This window comes from Talpa europaea (assembly GCF_964194135.1).
Source record: "Talpa europaea genome assembly, chromosome: 16".
Lineage (NCBI taxonomy): Eukaryota > Metazoa > Chordata > Mammalia > Eulipotyphla > Talpidae > Talpa > Talpa europaea.
The window spans coordinates 13,055,910-13,076,806 of NC_140084.1; the positions used below are offsets into that span (position 1 = coordinate 13,055,910).

The following is a 20,897-nucleotide window of genomic DNA, read 5'->3' on the forward strand; positions in this document are numbered from 1 at the left end:
AAGTTAGGGCAGATACTAAGGTCATGAGCAAGATGCCATTTTAGCTAAGAGCTCTTCAATTAGGCATAGATTGTTCCATGTCTTGGATTCCATCATCTTACACAAAAAGAGGTATGTTGCTCTGGTATTGGCAGACTTTTTTTTCTCCCGACTCAGCCACAAGAAAAGTTAAGTCTTGTTCAGCACAGGAGAAGATGACTGTCCAGGAGGAACAACTGGAAACCAGCCTGCTGCCAGGAAGGTCTGCAGCTGTTCCCTTCTCATTTGAACTGGTGATAACCCGGGGGGTTTCTGATCCAGGATCCGAAGGCCTGCTTCCGGAGCATGCTCCAGGCATCCTGGTACGCAGACGCGGCCTCCTTGTACTCTTGGTAGGTCTCAGGCTGCTGCACCCTAATGCACACATAGCACCAAACACACAGCTTCTCACTGAGCTGCTCGCCTTTGTGGCTGACAAGACATCAGAGCAATCTGCTAACTGGACACACTACGAGAGACTTGGGAACAGAAGACTTTGGACATGCTCTGTCCCTTTCCAAGGAATTCACTATAAAGCAGCACGGATTAAAACAGGTAAGAATAAACAGAATGCTAGTTTTACCCAGTCTGGGTGCAATCAGAAAAATAAGAGTAAATGTTTATACTTTTTGGTTTCAAGTTTTCTACGTGCCTATAATTTCACAGTGGACCTAGCCATTAGAAGCTTCATGGCTTCATTTTTTCCTAAGAAGCCAAAGCATTTCCCATCGTATCCATGTTCTCCTGTGTTCTGCCAGCCAATACCCCTTCCCAAGCCCCTCAGCCATCTCTCACTCCTGAAGAATGGCTGACACGCTGAGTCATATTTGTGAGACTTAAACCCAGTTGAAAACTTTTCTTCTGACAAAGACTCTCCTTTGACTAAGCTTGAGTCAGGTACCCCAGAGCCCTCTTCTTGGCTTAGCCCGGACCTGTGAAGCTGACCTTGTTATCTTCTAGTAAAAGAAACTGCAAGATACGTCAAACTGATTCATGTGATTTTATCCAGCTTCTACCTTTTTGTTTTTTGCCAAGATCTGAGGAGACCCAAGTTGTTTCTTAGCTCACTTCAGCAGAGAAAATCTGCTAAAGATAGCAATGCTGATTTCAGGCTTTGATAAATTTCTTATAGCTTTTTGTTAGTTAAGGGATGAGAATCCCTTAAACTTAGGTCATTCTCTCCTGACCTAAGTCCAGATTTACTTTTATTGCTGCACAGAATCTATGGAAACCCATCCCGTTCCATTTTGAATGCAGAATTTGAAAGGGTTTTGCCAGTTCATGGGAGGAAACCCCTAAACCTCAGAATACCTTGAGAGAGAGAAATGCCTCAGATCACACCTGGGTTGATGTTTAATGAGGTGACTGAGCAGCTCTGGGCAGGGGCTGGTCATGTCAGAATGACCATACAATGAGAGAGTTGGGGTTTTGAGCCCTCTGACATCAGTTTGATCTCCTGGGAATGAGGGAGACTGAGTTTAATCACATCACATGGCAAATACTTCAATCAATCACACCTATCAGTAAATCCTAATAAAACCCCCCGACCCCGAAGCTCAGATCAGCTTTCTGGTTGGTGATACACAGTGATTGGGGGTGGTGGTGAGGTAGCCTGAGGACACACAAGCATCACTGTGGCTGAGACCCTTCAGACCTCTCTATTTGACTGTTTCTCAGCTGGTCCTGATTTGTAACCTTTACAATAAAAGGTCATTGAAAATATAGGGTTTTCTTGAATTCTGTAAGTTTTTCTAATGAATTATCAAACCTGAGGGTGTAGTGGGAACCCCGAACTTATAGTTACTTGTTCAGAAGTATGATGACTTGGAAGGGACGGAGTCGTGTGGAGTCTGATGGGAGGGTAGTGTGTGGGGGGCTGGGTGCTCAACTGTCCATCTGGCCTAACACTGTGTGTTAATGTCTGAACTGTACCCACCCACCTGCCCCCAGAGTGGTTCCGAGACATTCCTGTGTGGAGTGCAACTGAAATCGTGGAGCTGCAGTTCACAACCAGTGATGTGAATGACAGAAAAAGAGAATAGAATGTATAACTCTCCCAGCACATGCATTTCCATTGTGTGCTCCATTGGAGATGGCATAGAAGGAGGATCTGGACTAGGTGAGGCCCCAACTCTACCCTTGGTCTCTCGTGACTGTACCACCAAATGCCCCATCTTCCATACCTCAGGTCATGCCGTACCTGCAAGTGTAGCTGTGAGGAGGCCGAGCATGTGGTAGTAAAGCCCACTGGCCCTCTCAGTTACCACTCCTGCCAAGGCTTCCTGCCACTCCTAAGCCAGAACTAAACTGCAATTCTTCCTAAACGTGAAAAAACCAGGATCAACAGCATCACCTGAGGGAATCTGGCCACCCGTCCTCTGAAATACTCCTTAGCAGGCTCTGGAATGACCGAAAGAATTCCACTTTGCTGATTCGAGATCTGTTCAGAAAAATAGAGAGGCTTTATTAAGTGGTTACTAAGCACCAGGCTGCTATCAGAGATACCAGGCGTCACATGGGGCTCAGTTTTGAATGTCCCAGAGCCCCCATCTTCTCTTGCGTTTGGCAAGGAGAAAATCTACACCCGAGCATCTGAAGAGGGCAAAGCATTAAGACGAACCTCACCTTGCCATTCACAGTGAAATCATCAAGGCACCAGGCTCAAATGGAGTAAAGACAGGTGGAATTGCTAAATCACCCCCAAGGATACCAATCACAGTGCTGCTTACTGCCTTTCAAGTCCCTATGGGTAAAACTGCTAATCAGGAAATTGAGGTTTCTCCAGAAGCCTGAGTGCTATTTCCTGTGTGAACTGCGGTTATATAGGCAATAGGACATGCACCCAGAGCAGGATTTCCAGACTCTTCCTATGGGTCTGATGGATGTTTTGAGAACAATCCTTTGCTGCTAATGTCAAGCTTCAGGGAGATCACAGTTTGAACAGTGAAGACAGTGAGTGTGGATTCCTCAGCAGCCACCTGGGCCTTCTTGGTTTTCCCCATTCAGGCTGTGGCTGCGGCTGCCCAGAAAATTGTGCCAACAATGTGTAGCCTCACTGTTACGTGCCATCCCCTTCACTGTCTTCGTAAATATCCCTCGGCTTGGACCCAGCAGTTATAGACACTACGTAGTACAGTCTGCCCTAAAGCCCCCTTACCTGGCCTGGTCCCAGCTTACTCCAGGAGTTAGTGCTTAAAGAGGAACCCTGAGCTCTCACCTGCCTCTCTCATAGGGCCTTAACAGTGCTAGAGGGGCTATTAGCACTGAGAAAGAGAAGGCCACTTTAATATCAAAATAAACAGAAGTTATTCACAAATTACAAGGAGAAAGGTAATCTGAGGGAGATAGATGCAGAAAAGGTATTTATTAGAATTGAACAACCACTGAATGATTTAAAACCTTTTAGCAAACCAGGTCTAGGAAAGACAGGATTTCAATCTTTACAGCAAATATTGTCTCCTAAAAATCAGGAATAAGACAAGGCTGGCTATCACTGCTTTTATCCAAGTTATATAGAAGGTTCTGGCCAGTAAGATATGAAATAAAATGAGTAAAGATTGAAAAGCAAATACCAAAGTCATTATTTAGAGATCTGTGATATATTCAATTCTAGCCAGCACTGTAAGAAAAATAAATATAAGAAGTGGAGGATTAGAAAAGAAATACTGTTTGCAAAAAATAACCTAATTAGAAAATTCTACACATTCCCAGATAAATTATAAGAATACTAAGAGTTAGCAAGGTTGCTGGATATAAATATTCATTGCAACAGAAATAAAAAATTGATTCTAATAGCATCGATCAGAAAATGAAATAAAAAGTTTTAAGCAAAATAGTCTCTTGTGGCAGCCAAACTCCAAGGTGGTGATTCTTGCCTCCTGGAATTCATGTTCCTGTGTAAGGCCCTCCCACAATGAGTGGGGCTGACCTGTGTAGCCAATAGGAAGGTGCAAATGGAGTAAGACTTCTGAGGCTAGGTGATAAAGACACCGCGGCTTCTGCCTTGCTGTCTTATTTGTTTTTGTTTTTTTTTTTTAAGATTTATTTATTTTTATACAAGAGCTGGGGTACAGGCCAGAGGTGTGGGAGGGTCAGAGCATTCACCACAGACAGAGCAGGGAGCAGAACAGGCAGACGGACCAAAGACACTGCTGAGGGGAGCAGCGGGTGAGACAGGAGAGGTCTGCTGTGCCATGTGGGAATCTCCCTGGCTGGCCGGGAATCAAACCGGCACCCAAAGGCTGCGGACAGCCTCACAGCGCTGCGTTCAACCCGCTGTGCCACCGGGGAGGTCCTGCCTTGCTGTCTTGGATCATTTGTGCCAGGGGAAGCCTGCAACCACGTTGTGATGTGAATACTCTTAGCCTTATGAAAAGATTCAGGTTGTGAGGAACTGAGACTTCCTGCCAAAGCTGGCACTGACGTGTGGGCCATGAGGCATTCTGGAATTGGTCAACTGGATCTGCCAGCCCCAATCAAGTCTTCAGATGATCACAGCCTGGATGACATATGAACCACAACATCATGAGGCCCTGAGCCAGAATCACCCACTTGATCCCCAAATTCCTGACTCATAAAAATTGTGTGAAATAATAATAAATGTAGATTGTCATTTTAAAGCACTAAGTTTTGGGAGTTAATTTGTTACACAGCAATAGATAACCAATACAACAGGCAAGGAATAAATCTAAGATGTTAAAGGGATAAAACTTAACTGGAATACATGTAAGAAAGTATAATAAATGTCTTTAATATCCCAATCTAATTTCATATTCCCTACAGTTCTAAAGAGGTTGGTCCCAGGATGCACGGACTCAGGAATAAGTAGTGAGAAAACCTGCTTCAGCCCCAGCAGCTAAAAGAAACTGAACAACAGTTACTCTCTTTCATACATAGGAAGCTCCCTTTGATGATGGAAGGGGAAACCAAATTAGCAAGATGCTTGTGCCAGCCCTGTGCTATCTTGGAGGAACTCTCTCATTCAATTCTCACATTACCTGGGTGATAGATACTCTTATTTACGATTGCTTAGTTGTTGGGGGAAGGGAGGTTCAGAGAGGTAAAGTATCTGCCTAAGTTCATACAACTGGGGAGAAAAGGGGCCAGTAATGAAAACACTGGTCTCCTGAATTGCAAACCTTCTGCTCTTTCCACCACACCCCGGAGACTGCCTTCTCTGACAGCCAGTGTGTCAGGGGCCTTAGCGCTACTCTGATATTCTCGTTTCACAGACATGAACACACTGAGGTCCAGCGAGCAGCTGGACTTGTCCAAAGTCACCTGGATAACTGGAGAAAGAGCCAGAGTGAGAACATGATGTGCCTCTAGTCACACAGAAAGCTTGATATACCGAGACAAGCTGAGAAGAGCACTATTGGAATTTGGAGAAAAGATGGTAATTTTGAGCTGGGGTTAGTGGAAGTTGAGATGAACTTTCAAAGTGAAAGAGGGTTGAGGAAGAGCATTTCAGACCTAAGCAAAGCAGCAAGCTGCAGTCATTGTCAGGTGGGGGGAGGGAGTATGAGTTATTGCTACTGGGTCACTGATAGCTGACACAGTTCAGCAGGAAACACGTGGTCCCCTCCCTGGTGGCCTGCTTAGCTCACACATCCTGGTCTGTGGCTATGAGTTAGTCCCATGAGAGGTTGAAACAGCAGCCTGAAGCCAGGAAAGCCTTTGGGGGGAAAATGGAGTCCAAAATCTCTACGCCCCCGACACTGCCTCACCCAATTTCGTAAATATTACTCAATTCAACAACTTAGTCCACCAGAATTCAGGCTGGGTCTGCCATGGAGGCATATGAATCCTGGTTTTAAGTCTAAAAATATAGAAATTGTTATTATTAGGTTGAGGCAGACAAATAAACATGCCAAAAAGAAAACAAATATGTGAAATTTAATTACAACTTTTAAGAAGGGCATGATAAAGAAATGGAAGAGCAACTTAGAGCACAAAAGACTCTCCATAAATTGTGGGAAGTCTACAATAATCATTTATAAGGAGCACCCTCCTTGCAACAGGCCCTCCTGTGGCTCACTGGGAGGGGAGGGGAGTTGGGCTGAGCATTTAGCAGTGAAGAACCACTAAGGCAGATATGTGAACCTCTAGACACGCAAGGATGTTCAGCAGAATACACACACTACATTTCAACAAAAGCCAGTTGAAGATGCAAAGTCCTATATCCAAAGTGTCCTTTTTGCCAGTCCAATCACTGTGGGAATTCATAAATGATTTCTGGGCTTCAACCTTAATCTAATCAACCAGAATCCCTTGGTGAGAGAGCCCAAGGAACATGCGCTTTTCCAAAAACAAAGAATAATCTTTCCAAAAATTGGTGCTAGACTACTGGACCCATATGCAAAAGAATGAAGTTGCATCTCTATCTCACATGCTACAGAACAAATTAACTCCAAGTGGTTATCTGAGTCTAAATAGAAGAAATTATATCTTTGTGAACTTGAATTAGGCAATGGTTTCTTAAGTACCATAAGCACAAATCACTAAAGGAAAAAGATAAAATTGACTTCATCAAAATATAAAAGTTTTGTTCCTCAAAGGGCACTATCAAAAAAAAAAAGACAACCCACAAAATTGGAGGCGATATTTGCCAATATATATCTGATAAGGACTAGTATTTGGAATATATAAAGAAATCTTGCAACTCGATAATAAAAAGATAAGCCAATTTAAAAAATGGCCAAAGGATCTGAATAGGTATTTCTCCAAAGGAAATACACAAAGGTCTAACATCATTAGTTTTTGGAGAAAAGTAAACCCAAACCACAATAATAGCACTTCATATCTATCAGAACTGTCATAATAAAAAGACAGAAAGTAATAAGTGTTGCAAAGGATGTAGGTAACTGAAACCTTCCTATGTTGCTGGTGGGAGTTTAAAATGGCACACCTGCTAATGAAAACCATTTAGCAATTCCTCAAAAAGTTTAACATTAAGGTTATCATATGACCCTCAACTCTACTCGCAGGCACACCAAGAAAATGGAAAACATCATGTCCATCCAAAAGCTATATTATTCATAATAGCCAAAAAAGTGATACAACTCAAATGTCCACTGATGGGTAAACATAAAGTGGTACTGTCCACACAATGGAATACTACCGTGCCATGAAAAGGAATGAAGACGTGATATATGCTGTGACGTGGATGAACCTTGAAAACATTATGCTAAGTGAAAGAAGTTGGACACAAAAGATCACGTTATGAAATCTCATTACATGAAAAATGTTCAGAATAGATAAATCCATGTAGATAGAAAGTAAATTAGCAGTTGTCAGGGGTGGTAAGAACAGGGAGTAGGGAGTGACTGCTGACGGATACAGGGTTTTCCTTTTGGGATTCTGACAGTGTGCTGAAATTAGAGGCATGAGGCACAGCCACGATCTCCTCCTGCTCCAATATGCTGTACCTGGCCTGGAGGCTTCCAATTCCTTTCTTCGTTGTTCCTTGTGGAAAGCCATTGGCAGTGACATCCAGTGGCTGCTCAGGTACTGCGCTCCAGCTGATGGCTATGACAAGATAAGATTCTGGGGTTAAAACTGTTCCATTTTCTGAAAATGCCAGATGTATTTCTTTTTTTCTTTTTTAAGATTTATTTATTTATTTATAGAAGCACTGGGTACAGTCAGAAGCGCAGGAGGGTGAGAGAATTCACCAGAGCCAGAGCGGGGAGCAGAGCAGGCAGAAGGACCGAAGTACACTGCTGAGGGGAGCAGCGGGCGGCAGGAGAGGTCTGCACACCATGTGGGACCCTCCTCCAGTGGCTGGGGAGCAGCCAGGGATCGAACCGGCGCTGCAGAGGCTGCAGGCAGCTTCGCAACCCAGCGCTCAACTGCTGCGCCACTGGGGAGGCCCTGCCAGATGGATTTCAATGAAAATGTATCTCTGCTTCTGCAGCCAGACCCGTGAGAATGGAACACAATGTCAGAGAGAATGACTGAGACTCTTGAGGCTTGGTCTCTGGGTACAGCAGTATAAGGTGGTTCATGACTGACATTGTAACAGCTAACAGACATTGAAATCATTGAGCATTAATTATGTGCTGGACACACAGTAAACACATGAAATAATTTCTCATTTAATCCTCAAACAACCCTCACAAATAAATGATGCTATGTGAAGATGAAGCAGCTCAGGCTAAAGAAGGCAGTAACTTGACTCAGTGGGCGTGTCTCCCCAAACCACACCAGTGATCACTAGCGTGGGAAACCACCTCCTCAGGATGGGAGGATGCAGCTCCTCCCAGGCCACGATGGGGTATGGGGACAAGTGGAACCTGGATCTCCTACCTGCCCCACAAGGAACCAGTCGGCATTCGCTGTCAGTCCTTTTCGCCTGCACTGCGCGGCGGCTTTGTTCAAATAGTAAATCCGACTGCTGTATTTTCACTTCTTGAACTCCAAAACCTTTGGGTAAATCCAAGACATTCTGACACCTAAATGTGAGGGAAAACACATTCAGTTTAGGTATACCCCTAGAGAAAAAGTGTATCTAGGACGCAGCAATCAGCACCCTGAGTCTGGGTGGGAGGCTGAAGCCTTAGGATATATGTGGATTTTTTTGTTTGTTTAGGAGGGGAGTGACAGAATAGAATCTATTTTTTTTCTTTTTTTTTTTTTGAAGATTTATTTATTTATTTATACAAGCACTGGGTACAGTCAGAAGCGCGGGAGGGTAAGAGAATTCACCAGAGCCAGAGCAGGGGCAGAGCAGGTGGAAGAACCGAAGTACACTGCTGAGGGGAGCAGCGGGCAGCAGGAGAGGTCTGCGCGCCACGTGGGACCCTCCTCTGGTGGCCGGGGAGCAGCCGGGGATCGAACCGGTGCTGCAGAGGCTGCGGGCAGCTTCGCAACCCAGCGCTCAACCGCTGCGCCACCGGGGAGGCCCCAGAATAGAATCTAGATGATAGGACCCTTGTTGCTGAAGGGAGGTCCTTTTCATCCCTCTAAAGGGATAACTACGAATTGAGTCACTAGCTCTCAGTGCAGCACCATTCCTGGTATTGGCTTTGAAAGATCTGAAAACCTTCAACAGAGATATTAACTTGCTGGTACCTGTTTCTAGGTGTTTCTTTAAACATACCATAAACCGGGCCTCCCTGGTGGTGCAAGGGATTAAGACACAACCTATGAAGCTGTCCGCAGCCACTGCAGCATGAGTTCGATCCCCGGTTAGGGAGCTACCCACAGGTGCATCAGACCTCTCCCGACTCACCTGCTGCTCTCCTCAGCAGTGTATTTCGTCAGTCTGCCTGTTCTGCTCCCCACTCTGTTTCTGGTAAATCCTCTCACCTCCCTACAACTCTAGCTTGTACCCCAGTTCTTATATGCATAAATAAATCTTTAAAAAAATACCATAAACCAAAATTATCCCATATTAAAATAAGCTTCATTTCTTAATTTCACACAAACTAGATGCTGATGTTAGTCTCGTCCAGAACTGAGCACAAAGCAATTACTTCCAGAACAGGGGAAAGCACACATTATTGTAGGATTACCCTTTTTCTATCTTTTTTTTTTTAAGATTTATTTATTTATTTATACAAGCACTGGGTACAGTCAGAAGCACGGGAGGGTAAAAGAATTCACCAGAACCAAAGCGGGGAGCAGAGCAGGCAGACTGACGAAATACACTGCTGAGGGGAGCAGCGGGCATAGACAGGAGAGGTCTGCGGTGTCATGCGGGCTGCTCCTAAGCCGGCTGGGATCAAACCAGCACCGCAGAGGCTGCAGACATCTCCACAGTGCTGCGCTCAACCGCCTACACCACCAGGAAGGCCCTGTATGGGTGTTTTTTAGGTGCTTTGGACCTACTCTCAAGACTGCTCCTCAGAAAGGTTGCTCTAATTGGGCCCTCCCTCCCGGCCCCTTTACCTCGTGATCAGTGCCCTCTGCATGGCTTCCTGGCTATATGGGCACTTCCCGATGACCACAGCTGACAGGTAGATGGGCTCTTCCAGGAAGTGCATCAATAGTGCCCCTTGGCATCCAAGAACATTCCACCGTGCCAACTTGTCACTGCAGGACATGGAGCAGGTCCTGTCTCCCCGGCCTGGCTTCACTCGGAGCAGCCCCACCTGGTGATACAAGGCACCAGGTTGCCCCGAGTCTCCTGCTTCTCCAGGAACACACTTGGCTCCAGTTCTATAAACATCCACCACCTTGGCACAACCAGGGGCCTCTGTGGTGACATCAGCCAGTCCCTCCGCGGTGAGCACAGCAGAGCTGCTGACACTTGGCGGGACAGGGTCACTTTCCTGATTGCTGGAATTCTGATAGTGAGCTGCCCCATTGGTGATTTCCCTGGCAGGAGTCCCAGGCTCAGGCCTTATCTTTTTGTTCAGGCTACACTCTGGGTCTTCATATTTCCTTTTATCTCCAGGAGTTTCCAGGTTACCACTAACATCTACTGCTGGGTTACTGGCCCCATCTCTGCTGACTGGACAGCAAGGCTGATCTTCAAACTCAAGCATTGGAATGATGGAGGCATCCCCACCTGCAGGAGAAGGAACCCTTTAAACCAGTGGTTCTCAAAGTGAGGTCCCAGAGCAGTCACAACCTCATCCCTTGTTAAATCATTAGAAATGCAAATTCTTGGGACCCTCAGAAGACCTGCTAATCAGAAGCTCTGGAGTTGGTAGCCATCAGTTTAACAAGCTCTCTAGATTATTCTGATGCAAGCTCAAGTTTGAGGGCCACTGCCTTAAACAAACATGAGTTCTAATCTCAAGTGAACCGAGATGAATTAAGAACACTTGCTCGAACTTTCCTAATAAGAATCCTCTGGGGCTTTCGCTGAAGACTCTACCCTAGATCCAGGGAGTTAAATCTCAGGGTGGAACTGGGGGTCGGGGTTGGGAAAACTGAACAAGTTAACAAAGATCCCAGGTCATTCTTATCACAGGAAGTTTGGGAAATACTGATTTAGGCCAGGGTTACTCAACCTCCACATTACTGACATTTCGGGCAAAGAATTTGCTGTGGGGCCCTCCTGTACATTATATGATGCTCAGCGGCATTCCTGGTCTCTATCTACTAGTTTCCACTAGCACCCCAGTCTGAACATCTAAATGTCCCCTGGGGAATGAAACTGCCTTGACTTGAGAAGTGCTGGTTTAGAATGAGCACAGTTTCCCCAAGTGCATTTTGGGGAAGGTGCCTTGGAAAACAGAAGTGGATGGTTTACTTCATGGCTAAATAGGTTTGGCAAACATTGCTTACAATGTCCCCATCTTGGAGATTTATGTGCATATCCTCACAGGAAAGAGAGGCAGTAAATATCACAACTGGCATTTCCCATGTTGGTTTAGAGTTGTGGCCCACTCTGCTCACAGGATCTTAAAGAAAGCCAGGACAGGAAAACGCACAGCTTTCCCCTGAGAAGGGGTCACATCTTCAGTCACTCACCTACAGTGTGCTATTTTTCTGAAGTGCATAAATAATACATCTGTAGCCTTTATAACCTAAGCGTGGGAAAGGCAAGAGATGTAGAATCGGGAGTGTTGCCAGAAAGGCCGGCTGGCGGGCTTGCAGAGACCTCACAAGGTGACAGTGACTTTGGAGAATTCTCTGGGGCCCACCAGGGAATGGGAGATTTGATCTTGACAGATGCCTGAACCTGAGAGTCTGATTCACAGCAACAAAACTCACAAGAAGAAGAGTCTGAAGGAGCTAACCCAGGCACCAAATGAGGAATAAATGTCAGGGGGTCAGACAGTCCCATCCTCTATGGAGCATTCATTCTTTCTGCAGACAAACTGTGCAGAGCTATCACATCTTAAAAGATTACTTAAGAGCTAGGGGAGTTAAATTAGGGGTTCCACATTTTGATTTCACAGACTAGTAAAGTTTCCAGACATGGAGAGCCCTGCCTGCCTTTCTATGCCATCTCTCTGGCCCCTAATGATTAACCATCTCTTTCCTGATAGACTCATCCTTTTTATGCTATATTAATACTTTCAATTTGAGTTACAATCGCGCTTTGAAAGCTGTTGATTCTACAGTATGATTACCTATCTCTGCTCTAACTGCATGGGTTAATTTTAGTCGTTTTATCCTTATTTCAGAGTTTTGAGAAGGACAGTTTACTATCATTTACTAAGCAGTCTACAAAGGCAGGAATTAGTCTCAATTTTCCTGTGATAAGAATAACCTCAGCATGGCTATCATTGAGGATGTCTCCTGTGGCAAAGACAGGACACTGGGTGAGGACATATGGAACCAGGCAGAAGTGTTCTTTTTTTTTTTTTTAAGAAACATATCTATGAAAAATATAAGCAAAAGGGAGGAAATAATATGACACTAATCCAAAGGCTTATGTATAGGGTATATGGTTGGAGAAAACCAGAGGATAGAAATGCCCACCTAGGTTAGGGCTGGCCTTCCTGCAAGCATAGCACCTGAAAAATCCCCTTATAACTCATCAAAATTAACCCTACCACGACTATATACTTTCCCTGAAAGGTTCTATGAGGGTAAGAAAGGAGCTAGTCTTATTCATAGCAATGTACCCAACATGTCCTACTATACTTGACAACAGTAGAAAATACTTGAATGAATGAAATGGCTTTTCATTTGAATGAACTATAGAACTCAGGGCTTAGCACTTCTAAACCGCATTGTTGGTTTCAAGACTTTGAGGGGTTACAGCTTTAAAGATTCCCAGTTCTGCTTGGGCATTGAATAAAAGCATGAATGAGGCTTCCCTCCCTCCTCCAGCCACCCTTCTCCTTGGTAGAGAAGTGGTTATGTAAACAGGCTGAGCCACACTGAAAGGCCCTGTGACTGGTTATAGCTACACTCCAGGCAGAAGTGTTCTTTTTTTTTTTTTTTTTTTTAAAGAAACATAGCTATGAAAAATATAAGCAAAAGGGAGGAAATAATATGACACTAATCCAAAGGCTTACGTACAGGGTGTATGGCTGGAGAAAAACACAAAGGAGAGGTTGGGTTTGAGTCTCCATAGTCCTCTCTGAGTTCCTGGGACAAAGATGCTATTCTCTTTCAGGGCGGCTGCCAAGTGGAGCTGATGGAGAAGGTACCTAGTGGGTTACAAAAAATTATCATAATGAACAATCTCTGTGGAAAAGGGAGATTGGCAGGGTGATTAGGAATTATGAGAATAGTCTAGATAAATGATTCTCAAAGTGTGGCTCTTGAACCAGCAGCACCAGCATTATCTGGGAATTTGTTAGAAACGCACCTTCTCAGGGTAGGACCGGCAATCTGGGTGTTATCAACCCCTCCCAGTGTTCTGATGCACACTCAAGCAGCAGAATCACTGTCCAGAGTGGTGCTATTCAGTGTAGTGCACAGGCTGAAGTAACAAGCACTACTTTCAAGTTGATTAGAAATGCAGAATCTCCGACCCCTACCCTAGACCTGCAGAATCATACTCTCTGGGAAGGTAGATTTACCTTTGGAAACTCCTCCTGGCTATGACCTCAGCATGGCTATCATTGAGGATGTCTCCTGTAGCAAAGACAGGACACTGGGTGAGGACATATGGAGCCTGGAGAGGCCCTGGTTCCTAGTAGCAGAAAGCAGCAATTTCCCCCAGCACCTGAGATGGCTATGGAAGTGTCACAACCATTCATGGCAATGCATTTACAGTAGGGTTTCTCAACTCAGCACAAAGAATTAAAAAAAAATTCCTTGTTGTGGGCGTCTGTCCTTGCATTGCATGATGCTAGCAGCATTCCCAGCCTCCACTTACTAGAGGCCAGCAGCATGCTCCTGTCCCATGGTTGTGAGAATCAAAAATGCCTCCAGACATTCACAGTGTTCCTTGGGGTGGGGATGGGGTGTGGAGGACAAAATCACCCCCAGCTGAGAGCTACTGATTTATAGGGAAGCTTTATCTAGAGGAGAAGCGTTCAGATTTTTTTCTATCCTGGTCTTATACTTGTGCTCATTGCAATACAATTACACTGAACTCAATCCACAATGGTTCTGGAACAGCCTCAAGTGCAGAAGGCAAGAGGAGGGAATGCGGGAACAAACTCAGGAGGAACCTGCTACCTGGAAGGGGAAGGTGAAGATGTTGGATCTTTAAGGGATTTCCATACTTTTTGATGTCCTAATTTTCCACTTAATTCAAGATTGCTTTGGGGCTTTAAAAGTCATGCAGTCTGCATCCTTTACCCAAAACTGAGTTCAAAGGTTTCCTGACATAATTTAAAATAGGTAGGCCCAGGGAACTGCTGGTCTGAGAATGAAAACCATGACCAGCTTTCAATTCACTCAGAAAGTGGCCTTGGCTTCCAGAGTCTATTTCCATTTTTTTTTTTCTTTTAATGGAAGTAACACTGCTTTATAACATTATGTTTTGGGTGTTCACTCTTGAGAATCAACAAGTGCATAAACTATATTAAGTTCACAGCTGACAGCCCAACTCTATCCTTCAGATTTTCATTTTTTAAATGAATTCTGCCCTAACTCGGGTGAGAGTTAGTGGGAACTGGAAGGTCAGCCACTTCAGTGACAGGGTCCCTCTTCCCTGAGAAGGAACAAAAAGGGTAACATGGAAACCGATTCCCAAAGCTCCATAGAAGGGCTTTGCTTAGACTCCCTGGTGGGCTTACCACTCTTCCTCATTTTGGACTGGCCTATGCACTTCGTCCCTGTTCCCATAGCGACGACTTCCTTTGTCACTGTGGGGAAAAGAAACAGCCTTAAGTGAGCTCTCAGAACCTTGAATCGGTACCCAGTTCTCAGGTTTAATAAGTCTGCACAATCCTCTAAAGATTTCCACAGGCCAACCCAACTGGGGACTATGGTTCCATCATGGCTATCTCTGGTCACTGGAAGTAGCATATTACCTAGTGGAGAGCTGGGGAATATGCCCAACATTAAAGTTTATAGGGGGTGATGTCTGTTCCCTGCAGAGTGATGGTATAATTCTATTACCTGACAGAGAGGGAGCTCTCTAAGGAGGAAAGGTCTCACCTTGCACCTGTTGGTCGGGGTAGTCACAGGCCTGGTCGGCTGCAGGTTGGATCTTCACCACTGCTGCTAGTAATGTCCACTCTCTGTTGGGCCCAGGTTTCCCCTGCTTAGGTAGCCGGGTTCCATAGTGCTCATAACACAAATGTGCAATCTCGTCCGCCGTCCACATGGTCTGCGTTGGTGCCGAGACCCTGGTCAAAACCCACAACTATCAGAAATGCAGCAAGGAGAACCAATGCAAGATGTTACCATCTCACACTAGTACTTCAGCAGGTTTTCAGATGTGGAACCCTCCAATCCCCACACCAAAAATCCCCTCCTCCTTACCCCCAGCCCCACATTTTGTACTGATGGTTCTCTATGTGGAACTTTGGGTCATTTTCTCCTATTACCTGCCTACTCCCCCCCCACACCTGCCCCCCATTTATAAGGAAAACTCAGAGCAATCCCAAGGGCCAGCAACTCCAGAATCTACTTGAAATAAAAGCACCTACAAGGGACATCTCCTTGCTACTCCAATTTCCATTTGGATACAGTGTGTACAGTGCTGCAGACCTCAGCCTGCTCTGGGCACTTCCTCCTCATACAAGGTTCAACCTTCCTGGAAGATGTTCTCCTTTTCCTCCTTTCAGGCATTTTACTTCCCTCTTTCCCCACAGCAGTACAGTTTGCTTCCTCCATCACATAATGTCATAAATTGCATGGGTGCACCAGTCAGGAAAGTAACAACTTCTATTAAGTTTTGTGAGGCAGAGGGGAGAGTTTCTCATCAGAGGCTTCTCATCAGTCAGGGGTGCTCCTTATAAGAGTTGTGCTGGAGTGTGGGCTCTGAAGATGCCCTTTCTGGGTTCTAACCCTGGTTCTGCTAAAATTAACTGTGCGACATTGGGCCGATTACTTAACTTCTGTTTCCTTATCTGCTAAAGTAGGAATAACAGTAGTATAGAACCTATTGGGGGATATTGTGAAGACGAAATATTTATAAATACAATATTGCTGCTACAATATTGAGCACAATGTCCACTGTGATTAACATCACAAAAAACCCTTGAATTTCCTGAGCTTCTTGGGATGTAGAAGGGATGTGATGAGCACATAAAGCCATGACTGAAAAAAATATATTAAGATGACCTGACTTGAAGGAGACCTAGATACATTCCTAGAAACTCTCACCTGTTTATTCTTGAGTAAATGCTTACTAAATGTAAGCAAGACCTCACTTAGACTCAAACATCTGACAGACAGAGCTGTCAGAGTGAGACAGAGCCAAGCATTAATTTAAAAAGGGCTTTACTGAGCCCCAATGCATGTAGCTTCTGAAAGTTAATATTTCTACAAATGAATCTCTTGTATTGTGTTAAATTAAGCAAGGAGGTTATAAGACTGAGGAGAGGGGTCATTAGACCCCTCAAATGCTATTGGGCTTATGTAAGTAAACCAATGTCTAAGCCTGGAAAAGGGTCAAGGTAATAAAATCAAAACTAATTACTAAGGACAACCAGTCACAAACAGCCAACTAGGCATTAACCTATAGTCAATAATTCCCTTTCTTGCTTCTGCACTTTTCCCCTTGGCTCCTGTCTTCAGAGCATTTCTAACCACTTCTGATTTGGTGTTGCCTGATTCCAACTGAGTTTTGCATATATGTAATCTTAAAAAATTTTATGTGCCTCAGTTTATCTTTTTTTGCTCTTTCCCATTCCACGTTTATCTTTTAACAGTTCCGATGCACAGGTCTGTTACTGCAGTAAATGACCATAGTAAATCAGACCACACAGATTTAAACAAAATTCTCGCAGGAACTGACATAAATGGTGCCTTTAATGTCAGACTCACTACTCCTCGGAGCAAAAGAAAAGCATAGGAGATCCCAGGATCCTTTGAGTGGAAGGGATTTAAAGCAGTATGTCTTCTGAAACAGATTATTTTGGGCCCAACATGAAAGTAAACTAGAGGTTGGTATCACACTAGACAAGAAGACAGAGCCAGTAGAAACGCTGATAGTCTAAGAATCAGCAGCCCAGAAATATCATCTCCTCCTCCTCCAAGGAGTTGAGTCTGGATGAGAGGTCGCAGCTGATTCTCACTGGTTGAAATAAACCAGTGTTTTGCATATTACAATGCTCCCCCCTTTCCTAGATCTTCAATAACTTCTTCATATGAAACAACAGCTCAGTCGCCCACACGACCGCATATTATAATAGCGCCAATAAACTGAAGAATCCACTTCCTTTTCAATAATAATAATAAAGTAAAAATCAAAATCAACAAGCAACTATAAACCAGAGACAATACGGTGGGGGGAGGGAAGAGGAGGGTTAAGGGTCAAAATAAGGGGGGTGGGAATTGTATGGGGGTTATAACCAAGGTGAAAATGCATACATTGTGCAAAAATGAAAAATGATGTAAAAAAACAAAAAAACAAAAACAAAAACAAGAAACAGAAGGAAGGGCAGGTGCCGGCCAGGGAAAACCTGCGTTAGCAGTGGGAAGCCAAACTCCCTCAGGCTCCCTTCCTCCATACCCTGGCAAGCAGAGCCCTTCCCGGTAGGTTCCACAGGAGAGACCCCTAAGTCTATGAGGCCAGAAAAACGCGGCGTCTGCATTCTCGGGGTACCCGGGCGGCTGCAGTGAGGACTCACGCCTCGTGCTCGTCCGTCCAGGAAAGGAGGGGCACTTCCCGCGGGACACTCGTCGGGGCGGCGCGGCCTCCACCTCTTCTAACACAGAACGGGATGAGGAAGGTCAGGCTGAAAACACCTCACGCAGGAGCCCCACAGATCCCCGCCCCCACATTTGCGCTGCCTTGGCCCCTTAACCCCACTGCCTCGCACACGCTCCCCTCCCACCTGCAGAACCCCAGCATCCGCGCCAGTAAGCCGACAGCCGGCGCGTCGCAGACGTGACGTTACAGAGATCACCCTTCCCGGCCCCGCCCCAGAGGCGCGCAGTGCATGCTGGCCCTTGTAGTCCTTCAGGGAGCGGCGCCTGGCCGGTGGTCTGGGTGCATTGGTTTGGTTCTGGGAGGAATGGGCTCAAGCAAACCAACTGCAGAAGATATGTCTTCAAATAGTAGTGTGGTGGCGTATTTTGGAACACTAGTCTGAACTTCTAAAACAGCCCTGTCCAAAATACATGTCCAAACATGATTTGAGCTATATATATCATACAGAAATTTCTAGTAGCTACATCTTAAAAAGTAAAAAATAGATAAAATTTACATTATGGGGTCTCCCTGGTGGCGCAAGGGGTTAAACACCTCACCATGAAGCAATCCGCGGCCTCTGCAGCACAGTTCGATCCCCAACTGGCCAGGGAGCAACCCACATGGTAAAGCAGAGCTCTCCTGTCTCACCTGCTGCTCCCCTCGGCAGTGTTATTTCAGTCAGTCTGCCTGTTCTGTTCCCCACTGTCTCTGGTAAATCCTCTCAACCCCCACATCTCTGGCCTCTACCCCCGTTCTTATATGCATAAATAAATCTTTAAAAATTTACATTATGAATCTTAATTAGTCCAGTATTTCCAAAATATTAACATTTCCACATGTAATCAATAATTAAGAAAACACATTTTACATTCCTTTTGTCAGTATATACTAAGTTCAAGGAGTCTGGTATTCTCATCACTTGAGAATACATCTTAACTTGGACCAGTCACATTTCATATGGTCAATAACTGTGTAGCTAGTAGCTACTGTGCCGGACAGGAGGGGTCTAACTGTATTGCTCAATATGATTTATTTTTCTTTTTACCCCAGAAGTGCAATTTGTCTCCATCCCTCTCTTTAGTTCAGAGTATAAGGGCCACAGGTTTCCCCCGAGGCCAAGTATGCTGCTCCATGTTTCTCCCACATCATGTAATGTTTCTGAACCTCCTGTCTTAAAGACACACTGATCCTGACGGGGAAATCATCATCCAATTTCTTAACCTCAAGGACTGGTACTGCCATCAACTTACTGCATAAACTAAAAAGGGAATGGCCCTGTCATTTTCCTTTAATCCCCACAACATAAACTGTCGCCAAGAACTGTTGACTCACTTCTCATCCCTTGAATCCACCTATCTTCACTTCCATGGTGACACACTGGTCCAGGCCACCACTACCTCTTCCAACTTAGACTGCTGTTCCACTAACCTCTGGACTTCATCATACTTTCTTGCCCAACTTGTGTTTATTCAGAGCAGTCAGATGTCTTCAAAATGCAAATGTGATGTCACCCCATTAAATAATTTAGTCTTCCCAGCACTTGTAAATACAAAATCTCACTACTCTGCAAGGCCAGCACTCTCCTACCTCATCTGGTGCAGTTGTCTTTTTTAAGGTGAGTTAAAAATTAAACTTCATTGACGGAGATAGTACACACTCAAGAGTGACCACAAACAAATCCCCTGGCGCTATTTCTTTGGGCTTCTTTCTGTACAGCAGGCCTTCGAATGCCATTTTGTTAAGCATCATTTAATTAAAACTTTGATAAGAAAAAATTGATTCCAAGAAAGAGCCACTGTCTGTGTGGTTTGCTCAGGTTTCCTTTCATTCCCTAAAGTGTGTGTTAGGCTAGGTTGTCACAGTCTGAGGGTGGGTGTATGGAAGGGCATCCTGACCACGGTTGGTTCTGCCTTTCACCATGACCTGCCAAAAAAGGCTTTGGCTACTCTTGCCCCTGAACTGGAATATACAGTTTGAAAAGTGAATTCATACAAATTATTGTTCAATATAGAAGCAACTAGGGACCTTGCGTTCCTGTTCATCCCATAAAAGTATTGCCTTAAGTCCAGTCCCCTATCTGATCCTGGCCCTGGATCCTCTGTTGGTGAGATGACTTTTTAGTTACCACCACCTTGCTGAGGATGTGCCATATGAAGTCTGAAATAGCACATGGACACCACCAGCACTGCCAAGAGCTCCTGGAACCTGTGTTTGAACTGTAACGGGGGAGGAGATGCTCAACGTTTCCTGCAGTGATTTTCAGTTAAGCAATCGGTTTGCTCAGTTTGTTAACACGTGGAAGCCTACTCTAAGAAAGCAGATTGGCAATTCCCAAACTAGGGTGCTTGCAGAGGTTTTGATGAGTGCAAATGACAAATCCTTTGTTGTATGATTCATCTGATAAGAGCTCCTTCCAACTGCCTTCCTGCTAGGGAGCAGGGGTTCCATATTAAGAGGTGCTTAGCCATACCCATGTCATATTCTTAGTCCAGCTGAAGTACCTGAAAAGGAGAAAACTCCCGAATCATTGTTCAATATTCTATTTCCACTTGACATCTAACAGTCACGTCAATTAAAGCCCTCTACGTGCATTACCCTAAATCTTGAAGTCATCTTGACCTCTTTTCCGGACAACTATCAATAACATCCCACCAGCAGTTTCCTCTCCAGTTCCCAGCAAGAGCCTAACTGTTCCCCATTACTTTCACTCTTGCCCTCCCCCTGCTCACTAGAACAATCTCTTAAAACCACCCTGCTCAAAAGTTTCCCATGGCTTCCTATCATACTCTAGTAAAATACACAGTGCTCTGTATGCCTTACAGAGGGCTTTATGATTCAGTCCCCCACTTACTTCTCCTGCCCATACCAGATCCTTCACTGTTCTTAAAAATGCCTCTGGTCTGGATTGCCTTTTCCCCTCATCTCTTTACTTAAATGTCACCCACAAGAAAGGCTCTCCCCCATCACCTAACACTGCCCCCAGACCACTCTTCCCAAAATAGCACCTGTCTCCTTACTCAACTTTATTTTTCTTCTTTGTAGACCCCATCACCATCAATAATATGTACATACTTGTTATTTGTTAGTCTACTCACCCCTCATCCCTTTTAACAGTGCCTGGCATGAACTGGCATTAATATAAACTGTTGAATGAATAAAGTGTGTGGTCCAAAATATTTTCCTGGCCAGCAGCCTGAGCAAAGGTAGA

General features: G+C 44.8%; 1 protein-coding gene across 6 annotated transcripts; it reads right to left on the bottom strand.

Annotated features, from left to right (window-relative positions):
• Positions 1 to 260: 260 nt before the first annotated feature.
• On the bottom strand, positions 261 to 15,163 carry ADAT1 (adenosine deaminase tRNA specific 1; the record flags this gene model as incomplete). 6 transcript variants are annotated; one of them, XM_084257210.1, is made up of 9 exons in its annotated part: positions 261 to 429; positions 2,372 to 2,458; positions 7,446 to 7,545; positions 8,326 to 8,471; positions 9,910 to 10,531; positions 12,946 to 13,076; positions 13,452 to 13,506; positions 14,619 to 14,687; positions 14,983 to 15,163. In XM_084257210.1, 9 exons carry the CDS (start codon positions 15,149 to 15,151, stop codon positions 261 to 263), a joined length of 1,548 nt encoding a protein of 515 aa, XP_084113336.1. The 6 variants fall into 6 exon arrangements, with proteins under 6 accessions (XP_084113336.1, XP_084113334.1, XP_084113333.1 ...); XM_084257208.1 differs by having other exon boundaries at positions 261 to 393; positions 15,010 to 15,151; XM_084257207.1 differs by having other exon boundaries at positions 261 to 393; positions 14,983 to 15,151.
• Between the last annotated feature and the right edge of the window lie 5,734 nt (positions 15,164 to 20,897).